Source organism: Antechinus flavipes, chromosome 6, assembly GCF_016432865.1.
Source record: "Antechinus flavipes isolate AdamAnt ecotype Samford, QLD, Australia chromosome 6, AdamAnt_v2, whole genome shotgun sequence".
In the NCBI taxonomy this organism is placed as follows: domain Eukaryota; kingdom Metazoa; phylum Chordata; class Mammalia; order Dasyuromorphia; family Dasyuridae; genus Antechinus; species Antechinus flavipes.
The window spans coordinates 1,548,343-1,568,067 of record NC_067403.1 but is presented as its reverse complement, the minus strand read 5'-3'; the positions used below and the strand labels follow the sequence as shown (position 1 = coordinate 1,568,067).

Here is a 19,725-nt window from a genome sequence, read left to right as displayed (position 1 = left end):
GCAGCACAGCTTCAAGTGGATACAGTGGTGGTCAAGTGGATACAGTGCCTGGCCCAGCGTAAGGAAGAATCTCCCCGAATTCCAAACTGGACACCCACACTAGCGTTGTGCTCCTGGGCAAGTCACTTCACCCTGTTTGCCTCAGTTTCCTCATCTGTCAAATGAGCCAAATGGCAAACCACTATTATTTTTACCAAGAAAATTCCAAATGGGGTCATGAAGAGTCAGACATTACTCAACAACAGCAGAAGAGTACAGTGATAGAAAACAATGGACGCAGCTCATTTCACCGGTTACTTAATTCTCTTCATCCCACACTTAGTTGTGCATTTGTTGCTGCCCCCTTTATATTGTGTCTTCCTTGAGAAAGGACTTACTTTGGGTTACATCAGTCTTTGCAAACTCATGATGCAAAGAGATAGAGAAGAGTGATTTCAGTAATGTTGGGAACTCCTAAGCAAGGAAACCCCTTCTTTCAATGCTGAACAGAACCTTCTCTGGGAAATCACAGTAGCAGAATAGCACAACCAGCATGTGCCAGAGGAGGGACTTGAACCCAGTTCTTTTGGGCTCTCTGGCCACTGGCATCTAAACATTACTTATTGAACTTTCGGTTTCTCTGACTCAACTAATCGGGTGACAATGTAAATGTTGCTCCATTCCCTCTCCTAAGCAAGTCCCCGCTCATCAGAGGAAAGGTACTGTGGTCCCCAACTCACAGATTCCATCCTCCCAAGGAGCCCAGCTCCCTCTATCAGACAATTGAAGGTCTGTTTGGATATGACCTGTAACCTCACTATTGCCTCCTTCTTCCATCCCGACTAGACAAGATCCGGTAGGTCAGAGATCTTATGCCAACTCTAACTTTGTGGCCTGGAAGTCCCCTTGCTATCATGACAACCAGCGCCTACCTCCAGAGCAGGAAAGCCAGAAGAAATGATCAATTATAGCATCAGCCCAGAAATAGTGGGCAAAGTCCAAAATCTATGATCCGCACACCTATGTTTCCCCATTACTAGTCATATTCAATCTCTCTTATCATCCATCTCATCAGTGAAATGAGAATTATAAGATAGTGTTCAAGACTCTTTTTAAGTGTAATTGTTACTCTGTCTTTTCCAGTATGAATTTATAAGAAATAGAGCACTAAGAAGAAGAAATCACAGGGGAGACGTCACCAAAATCTGCTTCCAAAGAGCAGTTGCCCTTTCTCTTGCTCTCTTCAGCTCTATCACCTAAAGCAAGAACTCTGAAACTGTGGGTCACAAACCCATATGGACTCATGGGATGAAATGTGGGCTTCACAAAATGACGGTTCAGGAAATGTTTGTAGTCCTGTTTCCTTTACCTATGTATCCCAGGTTGTATAAAAGATTTCTTCTGTGAAAAAGACTTGCTAGTGGGGAAAGTTTGATGTGATCCAGAGTAGAGGCCTCAACCCCTCTTCTTTCTACCCGGTCATCAAACCCAGCTTCTCAGGTCCTTCTAGCCTGAACCTCTTGGTCAGAAGATTTAAAGCTAGAGGGAAACAGAGATTCATTCAACTTTCTTATTTAGAAAAAGGGGAAAATGAGTCCCAGAGGTGTGATGTGCTTTTGTTCTGAGGCTTCCTCAGAAGTAAACTGCAAAACCTTTTTCTAAACCCAAGGCCCTTTCGCACAGGATTTGAATCTTAGATCCAGGTTCCTTTTAGATCCTAGCTTCGCAAATTATTTCTAAGTATTCACAAAAAAGACTGGGGAGTTGTTACTGGGCATGCTCACTAGGGCAGGGTTTTGGTTACAAAAGGGTCTGCTTGGTAGCCAGTACTGACTCCTCCCTGTCCCACCCCAGAGGGAGGGAGGGAAGGCGAGAGAGGGAGGAGGTGGAGGATGAGTCAGAGGGGAAAGAATGCCGGGGTCTGCCTGAGCACAGGCCGGATCCACAGCCTGTGAGGGCCAGGGACAGCCAGCCCCCCATCCCTTGGGCACAGCTGCTCAGGGCTTTGAGGGATCCTGGGAGGGAAAAGGGATGTGCTCCCGAACACCTCCCCATCTGGGCTGCCCACTCTGGAACAGGCTCGGGCAGCCCCGCTCCTCTCCGAAAAGTTGAAAACAAGTTCTCTGGAGCAGGCGGGGGAAGGTCTGGGGAAAGGGAGGCGGAGGAGGGCAGTGATCGGCCCCTGGAAGTCCCCTCATGGCCCAGGCCGAGTCGCTCCCCGGCGCCTGTCTGCGGGACATCCCGCTGTACTTCTGGGCAGAGTCCCTGCGGGTGGTCCCGGCTCTCCTGGCACCAGCGGTGGTTCTGGGGGCCGCCCTGGGCCTCGGTTGTGCGCTCCTGCTTTGCGTCTACGTGATTAAGCCTCTGCTCCAGGAGAAGGTAGGTACCCCGGGCACTTTGTACTTTTCTGCCCACAGTCGGCTCCTCCCCACTGGAACTTGTGGTCTTCTATGCAGGGGGCAGCTGCTCCCCGTGTACTCAGGGGAGGGGGGAGACCCCGCTCCCAGTGCACTCGGGGGGAGGGGGGAGACCCCGCTCCCAGTGCACTCGGGGGGAGGGGGGAGACCCCGCTTCCCGTGCACATCTGTACCTCTGGCTTCCCAAAAAGTTAGTGAGGACTTGGGGCTTGCTCCGAGTCATAACTAGTGTGTGTCGGGCTGTATCTGAACTGAAGATGTCTGGATTCTCACCATCCTTCTGTCTGCTATAGATCAATGTCTGGATTTGGGTAGTGTGTCCAATGCCCTCTTCTGGACTTGGTATAAAGGAGTTCAAAACAAAAAACAACAACAAAACCAAAATAAAACAACTTACTATTGTCCCATGTCCTAGAGCCATGGAGACTCAAGAAAATTAGAGCTGGAAAGTACCCTGTAGAATCCGATGCAGACCCCCAATTTTATTAATGGCATACTGGAAGCTAGCAAAGGAAAGAAGCAATGTTTTGCAGTGAACATTTGATTTGAAGTTCAAATCCAGGCAAGTTCCAGTCTAGATTCCTCTGCTTGTACGCTGTGTAACACAGGGCACATCCCTAAAGGACCTTTAAGATACCTTGGAGATCATATGTTTTAGCCTCACAAAATCTAGCATCCTGTCTACTGTGTCCTACTGCCCCCTCCTCATCTATAAAATGAAGATCATGGACCAGCTGTATCCTACTGCCTTCCTCATCCATAAAATGAGGAACATGGACCAGAAGCGTGATCTCCTAAGGTCTTAGGGCTGCTCTATCATAACTGACTTTTATGTGTGTAGTTGTTTATGTTGGCAGAGCCACTTACTTCATCTTTCTTGAACCTAACCTGCAAAGTAAATACTACAGAGAATTCTCCTCCTTTTACAGATGAGACAAATGTGAATTAGAATTAGTTTTTTGGCCATATCTGGCTGGACTCACACTCGGTTCTCTGCTAACCACCAGTCCCATTAAATTATCCTAACTACCAGCTCCTTTGAGTTAAAATATCTACTTAATTTTTTCTAAGACAATTGCCTAAGGTCACACAGCTGTTGTCTGAGGCCAGACTTGAACTCATGAAGAAAAGTTTTCCTCACTCCAGATGCAGAATTCTCTCCACTGGGTCATCTAGTTGTCCCAAGTTTAATCTTTGTTATTAACATTTTCTTCATTACCCTTAAGTCAAAACAATCAACAAAAAAAATCCAGGCCCTATTTGTACCTTGCCTATTTCTAAGGAATAAAAGTTCACACAGAAATTTCCCAACAAACATGAGCCTATGCAGACTCGAACACCCCTAAATGCTATCATGGTTCCTTTGAGTCAGAGGAAAAATAGCGTTATGTGGGGACAGCAACTCGTCAGGCTCTCCTTGGCCTTCTGGCCTTCTCTGAACATTATTCCCTGCTCTTACGAGGTAGAGCCTGGCATTTCTGCTTCTTCACTTCCCACCAGCTCCTCGGTCCCATGGCGTCAGGCTCAAACTACTCCTCCCAAACGACTCTCTCCTGGTTTCCTAGGGACATCTTGACCACTCACTTGACACTGGCCTCTTTGGCTTACCACCAAATCTCTTAATTGCTGCTGGTCCTTTCTCCACCTTTCTAAAACCTTGCCATTATTCTGCCTACCCGTTCTCATCCACTCCTTCCCTGACTTTCATGTAATTGATCTTTCCTCCACCTCTTCCTCCTCTTGCCTGAAGTGCCAAGAGTGGGTTTCATTTGCTAGGCCACCTTCTCTTGGTATGGGGTCCTTTAAGGCTCTGGCCATTGCTTGTGTCTTTCTAAAGTTTCTCTTGGTGGTTGCTTTTGTTCAATGATTCATTCTAGATAGAGGACTCCTAACCTTCCAGTCCATCCCTAATCTCTTTCCCGAGCTCTAGCTCCACATAACTAACTGCTCACTCTATAACCTGAAGGCATTTCAAACTCGATATGGCCAAACTGGAATCCATTAGGTTTCCCTCAGAAGCTCCTTCTCCTCCCATCTTCCCTGTTTCTGTTAAGAGCACCACCATCCTTCCAGCCTAAATGTTGACAATCCTAATACAATTCTTTCTCTCTCCCAACCTCCCCTGTCTGAGTTTATCAACTGAGCACTTGAATGCATTTTCCTACCTTTTTGCACGTCTCCTCTCTGCTGACACAGCCAGCTCTTGAGTTCAGACCCTTTTGCTTCTCATCCAGACTTTTGAGAAAATCTTTAATTGGGCTCTCCACTTCAAGCCCCTCCCCTCCCTCACCTGTCCCTCGTGTAGCCGCTAATGATCTTCCCAAAACAGGTGTGTCGGTATGCAAATTCCTTCCTCAGAGCTTTGATGGGTCCCCTCTTGCCTCTAACGTAAAACACAACCTTCTGGCTTGGAAGTTAAAGCCCTTCAAGGTCTGGCTCCCTCAATCAACTTTCTAAGTGGTGCATTTACTTCATTTCACTTTCCTCTCATTGTGTTCCAGTCAGACTTTCTTTTTGGCTCCTCTGCTACCTCTGTGCCTTTGGCCAAGTTGCCCCCATACATTGGAATGCTCTCCCTGCCCCCCTCCCTTTGAGGAGCTATTTAGCTAATTGGAAGCTCATCTAGATGCCATCTCCAAAGCTGCCCCTAGTTGTAGGGATTCTATCCTTCCTCAGACCTGATTATATAATCTCTTCTATGTGAATATTGTGTTCATCAGGCGGACTCTTGTTAATTCTTTTTTGTTTGTTTGTTTCCTTAACACTTAACATAGTGCGATGTACACAATAGCTGCTTATTAAATGCTCGTTAAGGTGCATCAGGCCTGTGATCAGGGAGACTCATCTTTGTGTGTTCAAATCTGGCTTCTGACATTCACTATGTGACATTGCCTCAGTATCGTCCAAATAGAGAAGGAAATGTCAAATCATTCCAATGTCTTTTCCAAGAAAATTCCAAATGGAGTCACACAGAGTTGGACCCAACCGAACAATGTGAATTTCAATAATTTTATAATTTCCCCAATTACATGTAAAAACATCTATTTTTAAAATTTTGTTTCCAAATCCTCTTCCTCCATCATCCCTTTTGAGAAACAAGCAATTTGATATAGGTTATACCTGTGTAGTCATGTAAAACATATTCCCATAAATAACAAGCTCCACCCCTCAAAAAATAAGGACTAGGGGTAGCTAGGTGGCGCAGTGAATAGAGCACCAGTCCTGAAGTCAGGAGGACCTGAGTTCAAATCTAACCTCAGATATTTAACACTTCCTAGCTGTTTGACCCTGAGCAAGTCACTTAACCCCAATTGCCTCAGGGGAAAAAAAGAAAAGTAGTATATTGATTTTATTTTCATATATATATATATATATATATATATATATATATATATATATATATATATATATATATATATATATATATATGATGTTATGTAAAACATATCTCCATTAGCCACGTTGCAAAAGAAAATATATAAAAATATTAAGGAAGTTTTAAACAAAATCTGTTTCAGTCTGCATTGAGAGTTCATCAATTGTATCTCTGTAGATAGCATTTTTCATGATACGCTTTTGGAAATTGCCTCCGATCACTGTTGTATTCAGCATAGCTAGATCTTTTACACTTGCTCATCATTACAATGTTGCTGCTCCTGGTTTTGCTCACTTCCCTTTGCATCAGTGCATGCAAAGCTTCCCACTTTTGTTTTGTTTTTCTGAAACCATTCTAATTGGTATTTCTTAAAGCACAATAGTATTCCATCATGATCACATCTCATGGTTACAGTTACCCTCCGCAGGCTCTTTTAGCCCAAGAATATACATCTGAAAATGCTTTTCTTTATTCTCCCTCTATTTGTCAGGAAGATATGGAGCCAGTTGCCAAGATCTCAATTTGTTTTTAATATTAAGCTTCAAATGAGATTTTTTATACTCTCCTCTTTCGCCCTAACCTAGAAGCTTTTTAATTCTTCTTCACTCTATGACACTTTATCATCTGCATATCAGAGATGGCAGCTCTTTCTCCTGGCAATCTTAATTCCAGTTTATCATTTATCCACCTGGGATTTCAGATGATGTGCTCTGCAGATGATGATATACAGCCTTGTCATGCTCCTATTTCCATCATAAACCATGTTTAATTCTAATTGTTACTTTTTGACCTGTGTAGTGGATTATCAGGAGGCAAGTAATATGATCTGGTATTTCCATCTATTTAAGAACTCAGGACATTTTGTTGTGTTCCACACAGACAAAAGCTAGTGTAATCAAGAAATCATAAGTCAGTGTTTTTCTGGAACTCCCTTGCTTTCTCCAGAATCCAGCAAATGTTAGCAATTTGGTTTCTAGTTTCTCTGCCTCTTCAAAAACCAGCTATTCTACTAGTAATTCTCTGTTTATATACTGCTGAAGTCTAGCATAACCCTGCTGCATGTGAAATGAGGGATCTTCCTAACTGCTTACCCATTTTCCCACAAATAGTTCTCAAATGGTGAGTTCTTACCCCAAAAGTATGAACTTGAGGTTTATCAAACATTAGATTACATACTACTGTGCATTGTGTACCTAATCTACTCCATTAAGAACCATGACTCTATTCTTTAACCAGTAGCAGATCACTTTGATGATTAGTGCTTTGTGCTATAGTTTGAAATCTGGTACTACTAGGCCACCTTCCTTCACATTTATTTTCTCATGGATTACCTTTATATTCTTGACCTTTTGTTATTACCGATGAATTTTTAAAAATAATTTTTCTAGCTCTATAAAAGTTTTTTGGCAATTTGGTTGCTAATTACAGAATAAGCAAATTAACTTAGGTAGAATTGCTATTTTACTATATATTGGCACAGACTGAAATGGGCTCCAGAAAGCCTTTGTTAGGTTCTGAGAGGGCAGCTGATTCCAAGATGATGCTGTTGCTCCTTAGCCAGGTGTGGGAAATTTGGGTCTTGTTAAGGATTTCAAGCTCTGTAAATAGGGCTTCTTGAAATATTTTCTCTTTGACCTGGGAGCGCTGGAATTTGGTTATGATATGATTGGGAATTTTCATTTGAGAATCTGTTTTTCAAGAAGTGACTGTTAAATGTGTTTTTCATTTCTATTTTATTCTGTTTCTAGGATATTGTTTTCCTTTATGATTTTTTGAAATATGATCTCTACATTCCTTTTTTGTTCAGGGCTTTCAGTAGTCCAGTAATTCTTAAATTCTCTCTCCTTAATCTAATTTCTAGATTAGTTGCTTTTCTAGTGAGATTTCACATATCTTCTGTTTTTTAAAAATTCTTTTGACTTTGTTTTATTGTGTCTTGATATTTCATGGAGTCATTACTTTTAAATGCTGATTCTAATTTTTTATTTTAATAATTATTAATATTAATATTTATATTAATTTTTATTTTAGTTATTATTTTCTTAGTGAGTCTTTATCCATTCTTTTCCCAATTAGGCCAATTCTACTTTTTAAGGAATCATTTTTATTAGGGAAGTTTTGAAACTCTTTCCATTTAGTCAATTCTGTTTTCTAAAGTGTTATTTTCTTCATGATTTCTGTACTTCTTTTACCAAGCTGTTAACTTGTCTTTCCATAATTTTCTTCCCTGATTCTCATTTATTAATCTAAATATTCCTCTATTATTCTTATTTGATTTTAAAAATCTTTTTTTAGCCATTAGAGGAATTCTTGTTGGAGTCATATTCAAGTCACTTTTTTTCTTTGTAGCATGGCTCATACAGTTATTTTTACTCCATTGTTTTCAGGGTTTCTTTCTTGGTTTTCTCAGTTACTATAATGGCATTAGGTAGAGTTTTTTGTTATTATTGTTAGCTTGTTTTCCAAGCCTATTTCTTGACTTTGAATTTATGATAAAATTGAGCTCTATTCACAATAAGGAAAGAAAGCTGGGGGTATGGTTACTGTCCCATTCAGGCTTTTACATGTTGCTATTTTCAGAGCTGGTTCAGAAGATTTGCAAGTTTGGGTGCTTACAAGATGATGTGATGTTAAAAGTAGTCAATCTCCTCCTGGTCTGCACTGTGCTTCTGATTTAGGAAAGGTCACCCAGTATCTCTTGGGTCCAGCTCCTACTTGCTCCCTCTTGATCAAAAGTGTTCTTCTGTGTCCTTGAACAGTGATCCAGAAGTAGTTTTGGGCAATGGAGTTGTCAAACGGCTCTTATTTTCTATTTTCAGCACTAGCAAGCCACAAAGAACACAGGAGTTCCCTGTCATCATCTCACCACTTGGTGGGTTCCCTCATCGCACTTTGGTTGGAGAAATCCTGAAAGCTGCTACTTTCCTATTTCTTCTTATCTCCCCCCTCCTAAGTTGTCTGGGGATGGAAGAATATCTCACCATGAGCTTTTGTTGCTTCTTCCATCCCATTATATTCATTTTAAAGTTGTGAGGAGGGGAATGTTGGGAGAGCTCAGCTGCTTGTTTTTTCTACGCTGCCATTTTGCCTATATCCCCAGGACTAATTATTAATTTTCCTGATATTTCTTTTTAGATTTATTCATTTTCTTTTTACATAATCTTCATGCCTCAGAATATCCCTTTCATTTTCCTTCCAGAAAACCATTCTTTGTAGCAAAGAATGGAAGAGAAATAGGAAAATCACAACTTTTTACGTAACAAACCATTACATAGCCTGAGTCTGATAGCATGCATGTTTCACACCCACAGTCGCCTACCTAGGCAAAGAAAGGAGAGAGATATTTTCCTCTTGTATAAAGTTCTCAATTCATATTCCTATCACAGATACAAAGAGAACAACATATTGAGAAAAATATTTTAACATTATTTAACTTTCCACCCCATTAAACAACAACCAAAAATGCCTGTAATCTTTAATGTAAGTGACATAAACTAACAAATATGGTGTAAGCTTCAGGGCTAAGCTGCTATAAATCAGCAAAGATTATTTCTTTCAACAAATTGTATTTTTCTTTTTGGGGTTTTAGAAAGATGATTCCCAGAGTCTCCTTAAAAACTTGGATGCTGATGTACATCTTTATGAAACCGACTCTCCACCAGGAGAAAAGAGAGAGGAAATCCAAACACCCCTGGATGAAGGGGTTCTTGGCGTATGTATTTTTTTCATTTGTGAAAGCATATACTATATCTGCAATGTATAGCCTGATAGCTTATTAAAGAAAAATTTATTGCGGAAAATTTAAATGAAAATGAATTAGACTTGTTCCCCCCATGGGCATATCTGGAATGTATACTAACTTTTCCAAGTGACCAGAGCAGTTTTTAGCTAATGGTTTCTTAAATGTACTTATTTTAAAAATATAATTGATTTTATACTTGCATCCTAGGGTAGTAGGTTGGAGAAAAAAACAAAACTAGAACAAACCATTTATTATTCAAAATGATACAAGTTCTGACTTTTTTACATGATTGCCGAAAAAATAGCAAAACCCCTGCTTTAAACTTACTGAATCAGATGGTATAAATAGTATAAATTAGGCTGACACTTAGGACTTTCCCCCACACAATCTTATCTTTTTCAAGCAAAATGCTAGGAGAGATTATTAAAGAGATGGTTTATAAATACTCCTAAAGTTAAGTGATGATCATTGGAGCCCTCATAGGTTCAAGAACAAGTCACATCTACTGAAGCTCATTCCCTTCTTTAGAAAATTGGAAGAGTTCCTTAAGCAGAACATTCCTGCATTTTCAGGGGAAATGGCTTTATTTCTTTCTAAAATGGGAGGTGCATGACAGCTAGCACAAGTTGTGGCTCCATGACTTAAAGTAGTGAGAATTGGTTTGAGATTAGTCTAGAGGAAGGTCTGCAGTAGAATGATCCAGAGGTCAGTCCTTATGAAAATGTGGATTATGTTGCAGCCCCTGAGACTCAGCTAGGTGTAACATGGGTAGAAAGTTGGACCTGCCATCAGGAAGACTTGAGTTTGAATCCAGTCTCAGACACTTACTACCTGGATGACCCTGGGAAAGTTACTAAATCTGTCTCCGTTTCTTATATGTAAGACAGGGATAATCCTAATATTTAAACCAAACCCAGATGATTTGGAGGATCAAATAAGATATCTGTGAAGTGGTTTAGCCCCACACTACTGCTATTAATGGGGCAAATTTTGAAGGGTGAAATTTGAGAGGGAAAAACATAAACTTTTAGTTGGGTTTAAAAAATAATAATTCTTGAATATAAGGTCTGACAAAGAGCAAGCCACAAAGAGCCAGATTCTAGTCCTACCCGTGATATATGCTGGTTGCATGAGCTTGGAGGATAGATGCTTACAAATGCTAGCTGGCTGCTTAATCCTAAAGTGCCTCAGGAATTCTCCAAAAGTTTGTTTCAGAGCAGCAGGGAATGCCATTGGTCTGGTTACAAATATAAATGAAATTCCTCATTTAGGTGAAAATTAAGCTAATTGAATGAATGGGAAATGGGAAGCATGTGGCTTAAAAGCAGATTTTGTGCATATATTATATATTATGCATATACATATAGGCACATACACATATGTATTCACACATGTCCAGCATATGTATATACATATATGAATCTATATATTTGTATGCTATAATATACATATACACACGTGCGTGCATGCTTATAGTTATATACACATATGTATATGTGTGCATGCATGTATTTTATATACATATATGTATGTATGCATAAATTTATACAGGTGTATGTGAATACACACTCAGGTGTTTTAATGACAAATTCAATTTGAATCTATAGTGATGAGATAGAAGCTCTAGTGGGTTCAGGATGCACATGAAATGAGCATTCCATGGAGGAACACCTGAGTGAAATCCTGTTTTAGAAACTTACCAGATAAGTGATTGTGTTCTAGCCATTTAAAATCTGCTGGTCCTCACAGGCATTGGATTGATCACTGAACAAGATGTGAGTTCTATTCCAACCTTTGAATTTAGTTGCTATAAGCCCCTGGACAAGCCTGTCTATCTCAGTTTCCTCCACTATCAATGAAGGATCACAATAGAGTCTACCTTCCACAGTTGTTGTGAGGATCAAATGAGAAATTTCTAAATTGAATAGCACACAACTAAAGCATAGTAGGCTCTTAAAAATGTTTACTTACTCAGTTCCTCATTTGTGTAATGGAAATTTTCTATCCAATGGCCCACTAAGGTATCTGTCAATCCTTAAACCTATGATTCCTTAGAACCTCTTCCAAATTCTTCCAATGACACCTATTAAATGTATAACTTTTAAGAAAACCTCAGTTTCCTCATTTAAAAATAGGATAATATAATCAAATACCAAACTTGAAATTCTAACAATAAAAGGAAAGATTAATAAAATTGAAAGTTAAAAAAAAATCTTTTGAATTAATAAATAAAATGAAGACTTGGTTTTATGAAAAAAAAACAACAAAATAGATAAACCTTTGGTAAATTTGATTAGAAAAAGGAAAGAGGAAAATTAAATTGTTAGTCTGAAAAATGAATAGGGAGACTATCTATCAATGAAGAGGAAATTAGAGCAATTATCAGGAGCTACTTTGCCCAACTTTATGCCAATAAGTTTGATAACCTAAATGAAATGGATGAATAACTTCACAAATATAGCTAACACAGGAAGAAGTAAATTGCTCCAACAATCCCATTTTAGAAAAAAAAAGAAATAGAACAAGCTATTAATCAGTTCCCTAAGAAAAAAAAAACCCCAGCACCAGTTACATTTACATGTGACTTCTACCAAACATCTAAAGAACAATGAACTCCAATGCTATCTAAACTATTTGAAAAAATGGGGAATGAAAGACTCCTACCAAACTCCTTTTATGATACAGATATGGTACTGATACCTGAACCAGGTAAGTTGAAAACAGAGAAAGAAAATTATAGACCAATCTCTCTAATGAATACTGATGCAAAAATCTTAAATAAAATATTAGCAAAAAGATTACAGAAAATCATCTTCAGGATAATACACCATGACCAAGTGGGGTTTATACCAGAAAGGCAGGTCTGGTTCAATATTAAGAAAACTATTAACATAATTGACTATATCAATGACCAAATTAATAAAAGCCATATGATCATCTCAATAGATGCAGAAAAAGCATTTGGTAAAATCCAGCATCCATTCCTATTAAAAACACTAGAGAATACAGCAATAAATGGACTTTTCCTTAAAATAATCAGTAGCATCTATTTAAAATCACCAGTAAGCATCCTATGTAATGGAAATAAACTGGAACCATTCCCAGTAAGACCAGGAGTGAAACAATATTGCCCACAATCACCATTACTATTCAATACTGTATTAGAAATGCCAACTTCATCAATAAGAGATGAAAAAGAGATTAAAGAAATTAGAATAGGTATTGAGGAAACCAAATTATCACTCTTTGCAGGTGATATGATTGTATACTGGGAGAACCTCAGAGATTCTACTTAAAAAATATTAGAAATAATCCACAATGTTAGCAAAGTTGTGGATACAAAATAAATCCACATAAATTCTCAACAATTTTATACATCACTAACAAAATCCAACAGCAAGAGATACAAAGAGAAATTCCATTTAAAATAACTGTCCATAGTATTTTATACTATGGGGGAATCAAGGGAAAGTCAGGAACTATATGAGCAAAACTACAAAATACTTTCCATACAAATAGTCAGATCTAAACAATTGGAAAAATATTAAGTGCTCTTAGATAGGTTGAGTGAATATAATGATTTGACAACACTACCTAAACTAATGTATTTATTTAGTGCTATACCAATCAGACTCCCAAGAAAATATTTTAATGACCTAGAAAAAAAATAACAAAATTAATCTGGAAGAATAAAAGGTCATGACTTTCAAGGGAACTAATGAAAAAAAAATCAAATAAAGGTGGCCTAGCTGTACCAGATCTAAAAACTATATTATAAAGCAGTAGTCACCAAAACCATTTGGTGATGGCTAAGAAATAGACTAGTTAATCAATGGAATAGCTTAGGTTTACAGGACAAAATAATTAATAACTATAGCAATCTAGTGTTTGACAAATCCAAAGACCCCAACTTTTGGGATAAGAATTCATTGACAAAAACTATTGGGAAAATTGGAAATTACTATGGCAGAAACTAGGCGTTGACCCACACTTAACACTGTACACCAAAGTAAGATCAAAATAGGTCCATGATCTAGGCATAAAGAATGAGATTATAAATAAGTTAGAAAAAAAAAAGATAGGATAATTTACCTCTCAGACTTGTGGAGGAGGAAGCAATTTATGACTAAAGAAGAACTAGAGATCATCATTGATCACAAAATAGAAAATTTTGATTATATTGAGTTAAAAAAAGGTTTTGTACAAGCAAAACTAATGTAGACAAGATTAGAAGGGAAGTAATAAACTGGGAAAACATTTTTACAGTTAAAGGTTCTGATAAAGGCTTCATTTCCAAAATATAGAGAGAATTGACTCAAATTTATAAAAAATCAGGCCATTCTCCAATTGATAAATGGTCAAAGGATATGAACAGACAATTTTCAGATGAAGACATTAAAACTATTTTTAGTCATATGAAAAGATGCTCCAAATCACTACTGATCAGAGAAATGCAAATTAAGACAACTCTGAGATATCATTACACACCTGTTAGATTGGCTGAGATGACAGGAAAAAATAATGATAAATGTTGGAGGGGATGTAGGAAAACTGGGACACTGATACATTGTTGGTAGAGTTGTGAACGGATCCAACCATTCTGGAGAGCAATTTGGAACTATGCTCAAAAAGTTATCAAACTGTGCATACCCTTTGATCCAGCAGTGTTACTACTGGGCTTATATCAGAAAGAGATCTTAAAGAAGGGAAAGAGACCCATGTGTGCATAGATGTTTGTGGCAGCCCTTTTTGTAGTGGCAAGAAACTGGAAATTGAATGGATGCTCATCAATTGGAGAATGGCTGAATAAATTGTGGTACATGGATATTATGAAACATTATTGTTCTATAAGAAATGACCAGCATGATGATTTTGGAGAGGCCTGGAGAGACTTACATGAATCGATGCTGAGTGAAATGAGCAGGACCAGGAGATCATTATACACTTCAATAACAAGACTATCTGAGGATCAGTTCTGATGGATGTGGTTCTCTTCAGCAATGAGATGATCCAAACCAGTTCCAATTGTTCAGTAATGAAGAGAACCAGCTACACCCAGTAAAATAACTATGGGAAATGAGTGTGAACCACCACATAGCATTCCCACTCTCTGTTATTGTTTGCTTGCATTTTTGTTTTACTTCTCAGGTTATTTTTATCTTCTTTCTAAATCTGATTTTTCTTGTGCAGCAATAACTGTGTAAATATGTGTAATATATTGCATTTAACATATACTTTAACATATTTAACAGGTATGGAATAACCTGCCATCTAGGGGAGAGGGTGGAGGGAAGGATGGGAAAAGTTGAAACAGAAGGTTTTGCAAGGGTCAATGTTGAAAAATTACCCATGCATATGTTTTGTAAATAAAAAACCTATAATAAAAAATATGCTAATAAAACCTATATAGTACCTACTTCACAGGGCTGCTCTGAAACTTCAACATGTATAAGTTGTTCTATAAACTTTAAATTACTCAGGTAAACATCAGGCTAGAAGGTGTAGGAAGCACCTTTGTAACTTAAGGTTCTTCATAACTTCTCATGAGTTCATAAATGAATTACTAACCTCAACCTGACCCACAGGAAGGTGGAACAGACTACCTCCCTCTCCATTAGAAGGCATTTCTAATCTGTAAGCTATTTATTTTCTCTAAGAGCAGTTCCTCAGTGTTGAGCTAATCATTGTAGGACATAAAGCAAAAGGTCTCTGCAGGCTCCTGGGGGGAGGCTTTACAAAAATGCTCATGATTTCCCCTTCTGAATTGATAACTAAAAAGTGGCCCTAAAAGTTGGGGGCCCAATGAGATTCCCTGGAGTTCCATTAGTTCCCTCGAGAATGCACTAATCAACATATCTTCATCTCCTGCTGTTCCTTTCAATCAAGACTGTTTTTATGATTCACTTGGAAACTTCCATAGATCATTATTGGTGACCTTCCTTGGTGTAGCATACAGGCCCTGAGAGCTCTGGAGCATGGCCCTGAGCCAGGAGTCAGGAAAGCCTCTATTAGAATCCCAGTTTCCTCATCTGTCTGACTCAAAGACCTCTAAGTTCCCATCCTCCCAAATCTAAGAGCCTCTGGTGCCTTGTTGATTTCCTAACAGATTTTAGCCATGTCTAAGGAATGCTGTGATGTGAGCTTAGCTTTCTCTGACCAATTGATTCCTTACCTTTAATGCTCTTGTTCTGGAGGAGGGGGCACGTTCTTTTTGTGGAACTCTCACACTCATATACACACACAATTATCTGAATTGCAAAACTGGTTTAAACAACTTTGCACTTACATTCTAACCAACTTTCTTAGTGATTATATTATGTGAAAAGACTTTTTGTATTTGTATACAAATATAGGACAAAAGTCCTTGGATACAAAGGACTTTTAGGAGTTGAACACTGAAATATAGTCTGAAGAACTTAGAAGGCCAAAGTTGAAAATATAGCTTGTGCTGTGTGTACTGTGTGACCCTTAGGTCCATCGCCTCTCTTTGGGCCTCATTTGCTATCTATAAAATAGGGTTAATGATCCCTGTCCTATTCACATATACATACATACATATATATATACATGTATAACATACATATATTTATATTCATGATCTATTAGGTGGTGCAGTGGATAGAGTGATGGACCTAGGGTCAGTAAACCTACTCTTTCTGAGTTCATGTTGAGGTTTAGAAACTCATTAATTCAGTGACCCTGAGTAAGTTATTTAAATCTGCCTCAGTTTCCCTCATCTGTCAAATGAGATGGAGCAGGGAATTGTAAACCCTTCCACTATCTCTGCCAAGAAAACTCCAAATGGGATCATGGACACAACTATATGACTAAAGAACAAATATATGTTTATATTTATATACATATGGATATGTGTCTTTTTGTTAGTATGTATTTGGAAATGGCCAATGAAGGACTTTATTTTTCTTGACTACACCTGTTTGTAATGGGTTTTGTTTTTATTACTTTCTCAATGTGTCTGTGTGGGGAAGAAGATAGGGGAGAAAATAAAATAACATTTAATGTCAAACAATTACCCCTATTCTATCTAATTCACACACTGATGATTAAATGAGATGAGATACCTTGAATCACCATATGAATATATATCAAACGATCATAATAATTGTCATTATAAACAAAATGTTCATTTTGATTCTCTATATATATATATATCCTAAACACTTACTTTGTCTGAAATATTCTATTAGATACCATGTATACAAAGGCAAAAGTAAATTTCTTTCTGTATTAATGTTTACAAATTTCAAAATCATTATAAATTATCTCAAAAGGTCAAGAGGTTCTTGACTTTTCATTTTTGGTGGTTGTTTCCTGAAATCTATGGATCCCTGCTTAGGAAAAATGCATAAAATACAAAGAATTATATAAGAAACAAGTTCTATTGAAATCATTATCACATACATATATATGTATACGTGTATACATATATATGTATTTATATTTAAGAGAGTCACAGACCCCAAGATAAAAAGCCCTGACACATACAAACCAGGTGAAACTACTTCCTCATCCAAGAACTTGTGCACATCTCCCAGAGTTGCACAATCATATACAGTCTGAAAGGACCCTGGCCATCTGGTCTACCACAGACATCTGTTTCTGCCTCACTGCCAATTTGGGGGCTCTCATCTTTGACACAAAACCACGTGATGCACATAACTATTCCCTGAAGATGGACCATCCATGCCAAAACCACCAGCTGGCTCATGGATTGTCTACACTGAGCTAGAAAAAAGAGAACTGGAGTCACTTAGAAATTCACTCACCTTGAATAGGTCAAATGAAGTTAAACAGTTTGGGACAAAACTTTGGGCTGGACCTAAACTGATGTATATCATTGGTTTGCTCTTATCTGTCTCCAATTGCATATCCCTGTCCTGCTGTAACTGCAGAGGCTGACCGATCAGCTTGTATTGCCTTGTTGACAATGCATTTATATTCTCCAGCAGCTCTATGGCTAGCCAAAAAAAAAAATCTTTTCTCAGATTAGCTTTTTAAAATATTTTTTAACAAGTTGTACTTAAAAAAAAAAATTCTTCCTGCTACATAAAATTAAAAAAAAATCAGTAAAACTCCTTGGGCTTGGGCCCTGCGCTCATCATCATCATCATCACAAATTTAAATGGAACAATAGGCAAAAGAAAATAATGGTCAGATTGGATGGTGTGCCTATCTACAGAAACATACTTGGTAGTATTCTTTAGTATTTACAGGGAGGTTTTGGATGGTGGATGTTTTCTTCTGATGATACTGGATAAGTGGAGGTGGAATGATTTAAATTTGGAGTGACCAGGTGGCCTGGCATGGAAGAAGATTGTATTTAGGCTGCACATAAACACATAAAACAAGGAAAGCATGGAAAATGTCACTGGCCTGGGCACCTGCCAATGCTCCACTGAATGCAGACTGCCTCTTTTTAATATACTGTTGTCTCAAAGTAGCATTTTTAAATGCCTTAGAAATGAGCCGATGGTAGCCAACAAACTAGGCTGACTCTACTGATGGTCTAAAGGGAGCTGAGGTCAAGCTTCTGAGCAGCCAGAACATGGCATCTGCTTCAGTAGTTCGTCAATCAGAGCAGGAGGTGCAGCATCTCAGAACAGGCAGTGGTCACAGAGGACACCCTGAACCTCCTCTGGTGGGCTTGAGCTCTCTAAGAGGGATGAGATTCTCCATGCTCTCCAAGGTCCACATCCCCTTTTGAAGAGAAATCCTCCTTATAACATTCCCAGTACTAGGCTCAAATATCTCCCGAGGCAGATGGGCTCTGAATCTCCCACCAACCTTAGGAGGCATGTTGATTTATACTAAAGCAAACAAAGGGAACTGAATACTCCAATAGAGAATGAGTCAACTTTAGGTACTTTAGTATGTTATTTGTGATTGATTCAGAGCATCATCGGGATTGGTAGAATTTCTTTGCAATCAATGTCTGCTCACAGTTCCCATTAGCCCTTCTTGCTGAATCTCTATGTGCCATTGTCTTGGTAAAAGAACATTGTATGACTGATCTGTAACAGGTGATAACTAACTAAATTTTCTAAACCCTGAAATGATAGCAAATCCCACCTTATTAGTCATAGCCTTCACCTTAAAAAACATTTAGTCCAAGTCTCTCACCCAGGGCCTAGTAAAGTTCAGTGAGCGCTATAAATGGAGACCAATATACTCTTATCTTTCCTTTCCCCTCAAAATTTTTTTGAAAACCAGTGGGATAATTTAGGGAAATTCTTCAAAATTTAATATGCCTTTAAACTATTATGAGAGCATAATTTAGAAGTTAGAATTATTTTATTACATACCTACATAGTTAAATATAATAATGACAGAGCTTAAAAAATGACAGAATTTCCACTCTAGGCACAGAAAGCCCCCAGATCATCTTCTCTTTCCTCATCCATTTTGCAGTTAAGGATACTGCAGAATGTGCAAGGTAGTAAGTGCTGGAGCTGGGCTTTTTCCTCTCCTCATGAATCCCATTTTCCATTACTTATATTGTCTATCATTAGCTACTGGTTTTTAAGAAAAGGTCTTACCTTGAATTAGACAAAAAAAGAACAAAAGTCAGATTTTGAGTTTTCTGATTCTAGGTTATATGTCTTTGTACAGCCCTTTATTGAGGAAGGCACTTCTGTTTGCTTTTTGACAAAAAGGACTGAATTATGGCATCTTGAATACTTCCATTTACCTTTCTGGACCTCAGTTCCCTTGTCAGTAAAAATAAGGGATTAGACTAGATGATCTTTAAGGTCTTTTCCAGTTCTAACCTACATCATCTACAAATAAAGGAAGATATTGTTTGCATTGCATATCTCCCTGGGTTGTTGGAAGGAAGCACTTTTTCAAATGAAACTGTTATATAAAGGAAATTGTTAGAATTCTCGATCTCAGTAGTAATGTTTACTGGAGTTTAAAATCTTTTTGCCCCAACATTCTCTTTCTTATACTCTCAGATCTCTTCTATCTCTAACAAATTCCTCTATGTTCTTTTCAAACTCTGCTGTATAATATATCATTGATTCAATCTATCCTAATAGAACATTTAGAACTTCAGATTGAGAAATCACAAAATGAGAGGGTGTTCTACTTAAGGAGTACAGTTTAGTTTATAAATGCTTACCCTGCTCCACTTTCTCTTTTCCTTCTTCTTTTCCACCCTCCCTTCTTCCTTTCTACCCTTCCTTCCTCCT

The 19,725-nt window shown here is 38.2% G+C and overlaps 1 protein-coding gene across 1 annotated transcript in view; it reads left to right on the top strand.

The window, feature by feature from the left end:
• Window positions 1–1,892: 1,892 nt before the first annotated feature.
• The window catches only part of EVC (EvC ciliary complex subunit 1), a 105,511-nt gene continuing 87,678 nt past the window's right edge, over window positions 1,893–19,725 (top strand). The window contains exons 1-2 of the mRNA XM_051963850.1: window positions 1,893–2,358; window positions 9,362–9,484. Coding sequence (XP_051819810.1) covers window positions 2,176–2,358; window positions 9,362–9,484 — 306 coding nt within the window. The 5' untranslated portion in view covers window positions 1,893–2,175. The remainder of the gene's footprint in view (window positions 2,359–9,361; window positions 9,485–19,725) is intronic.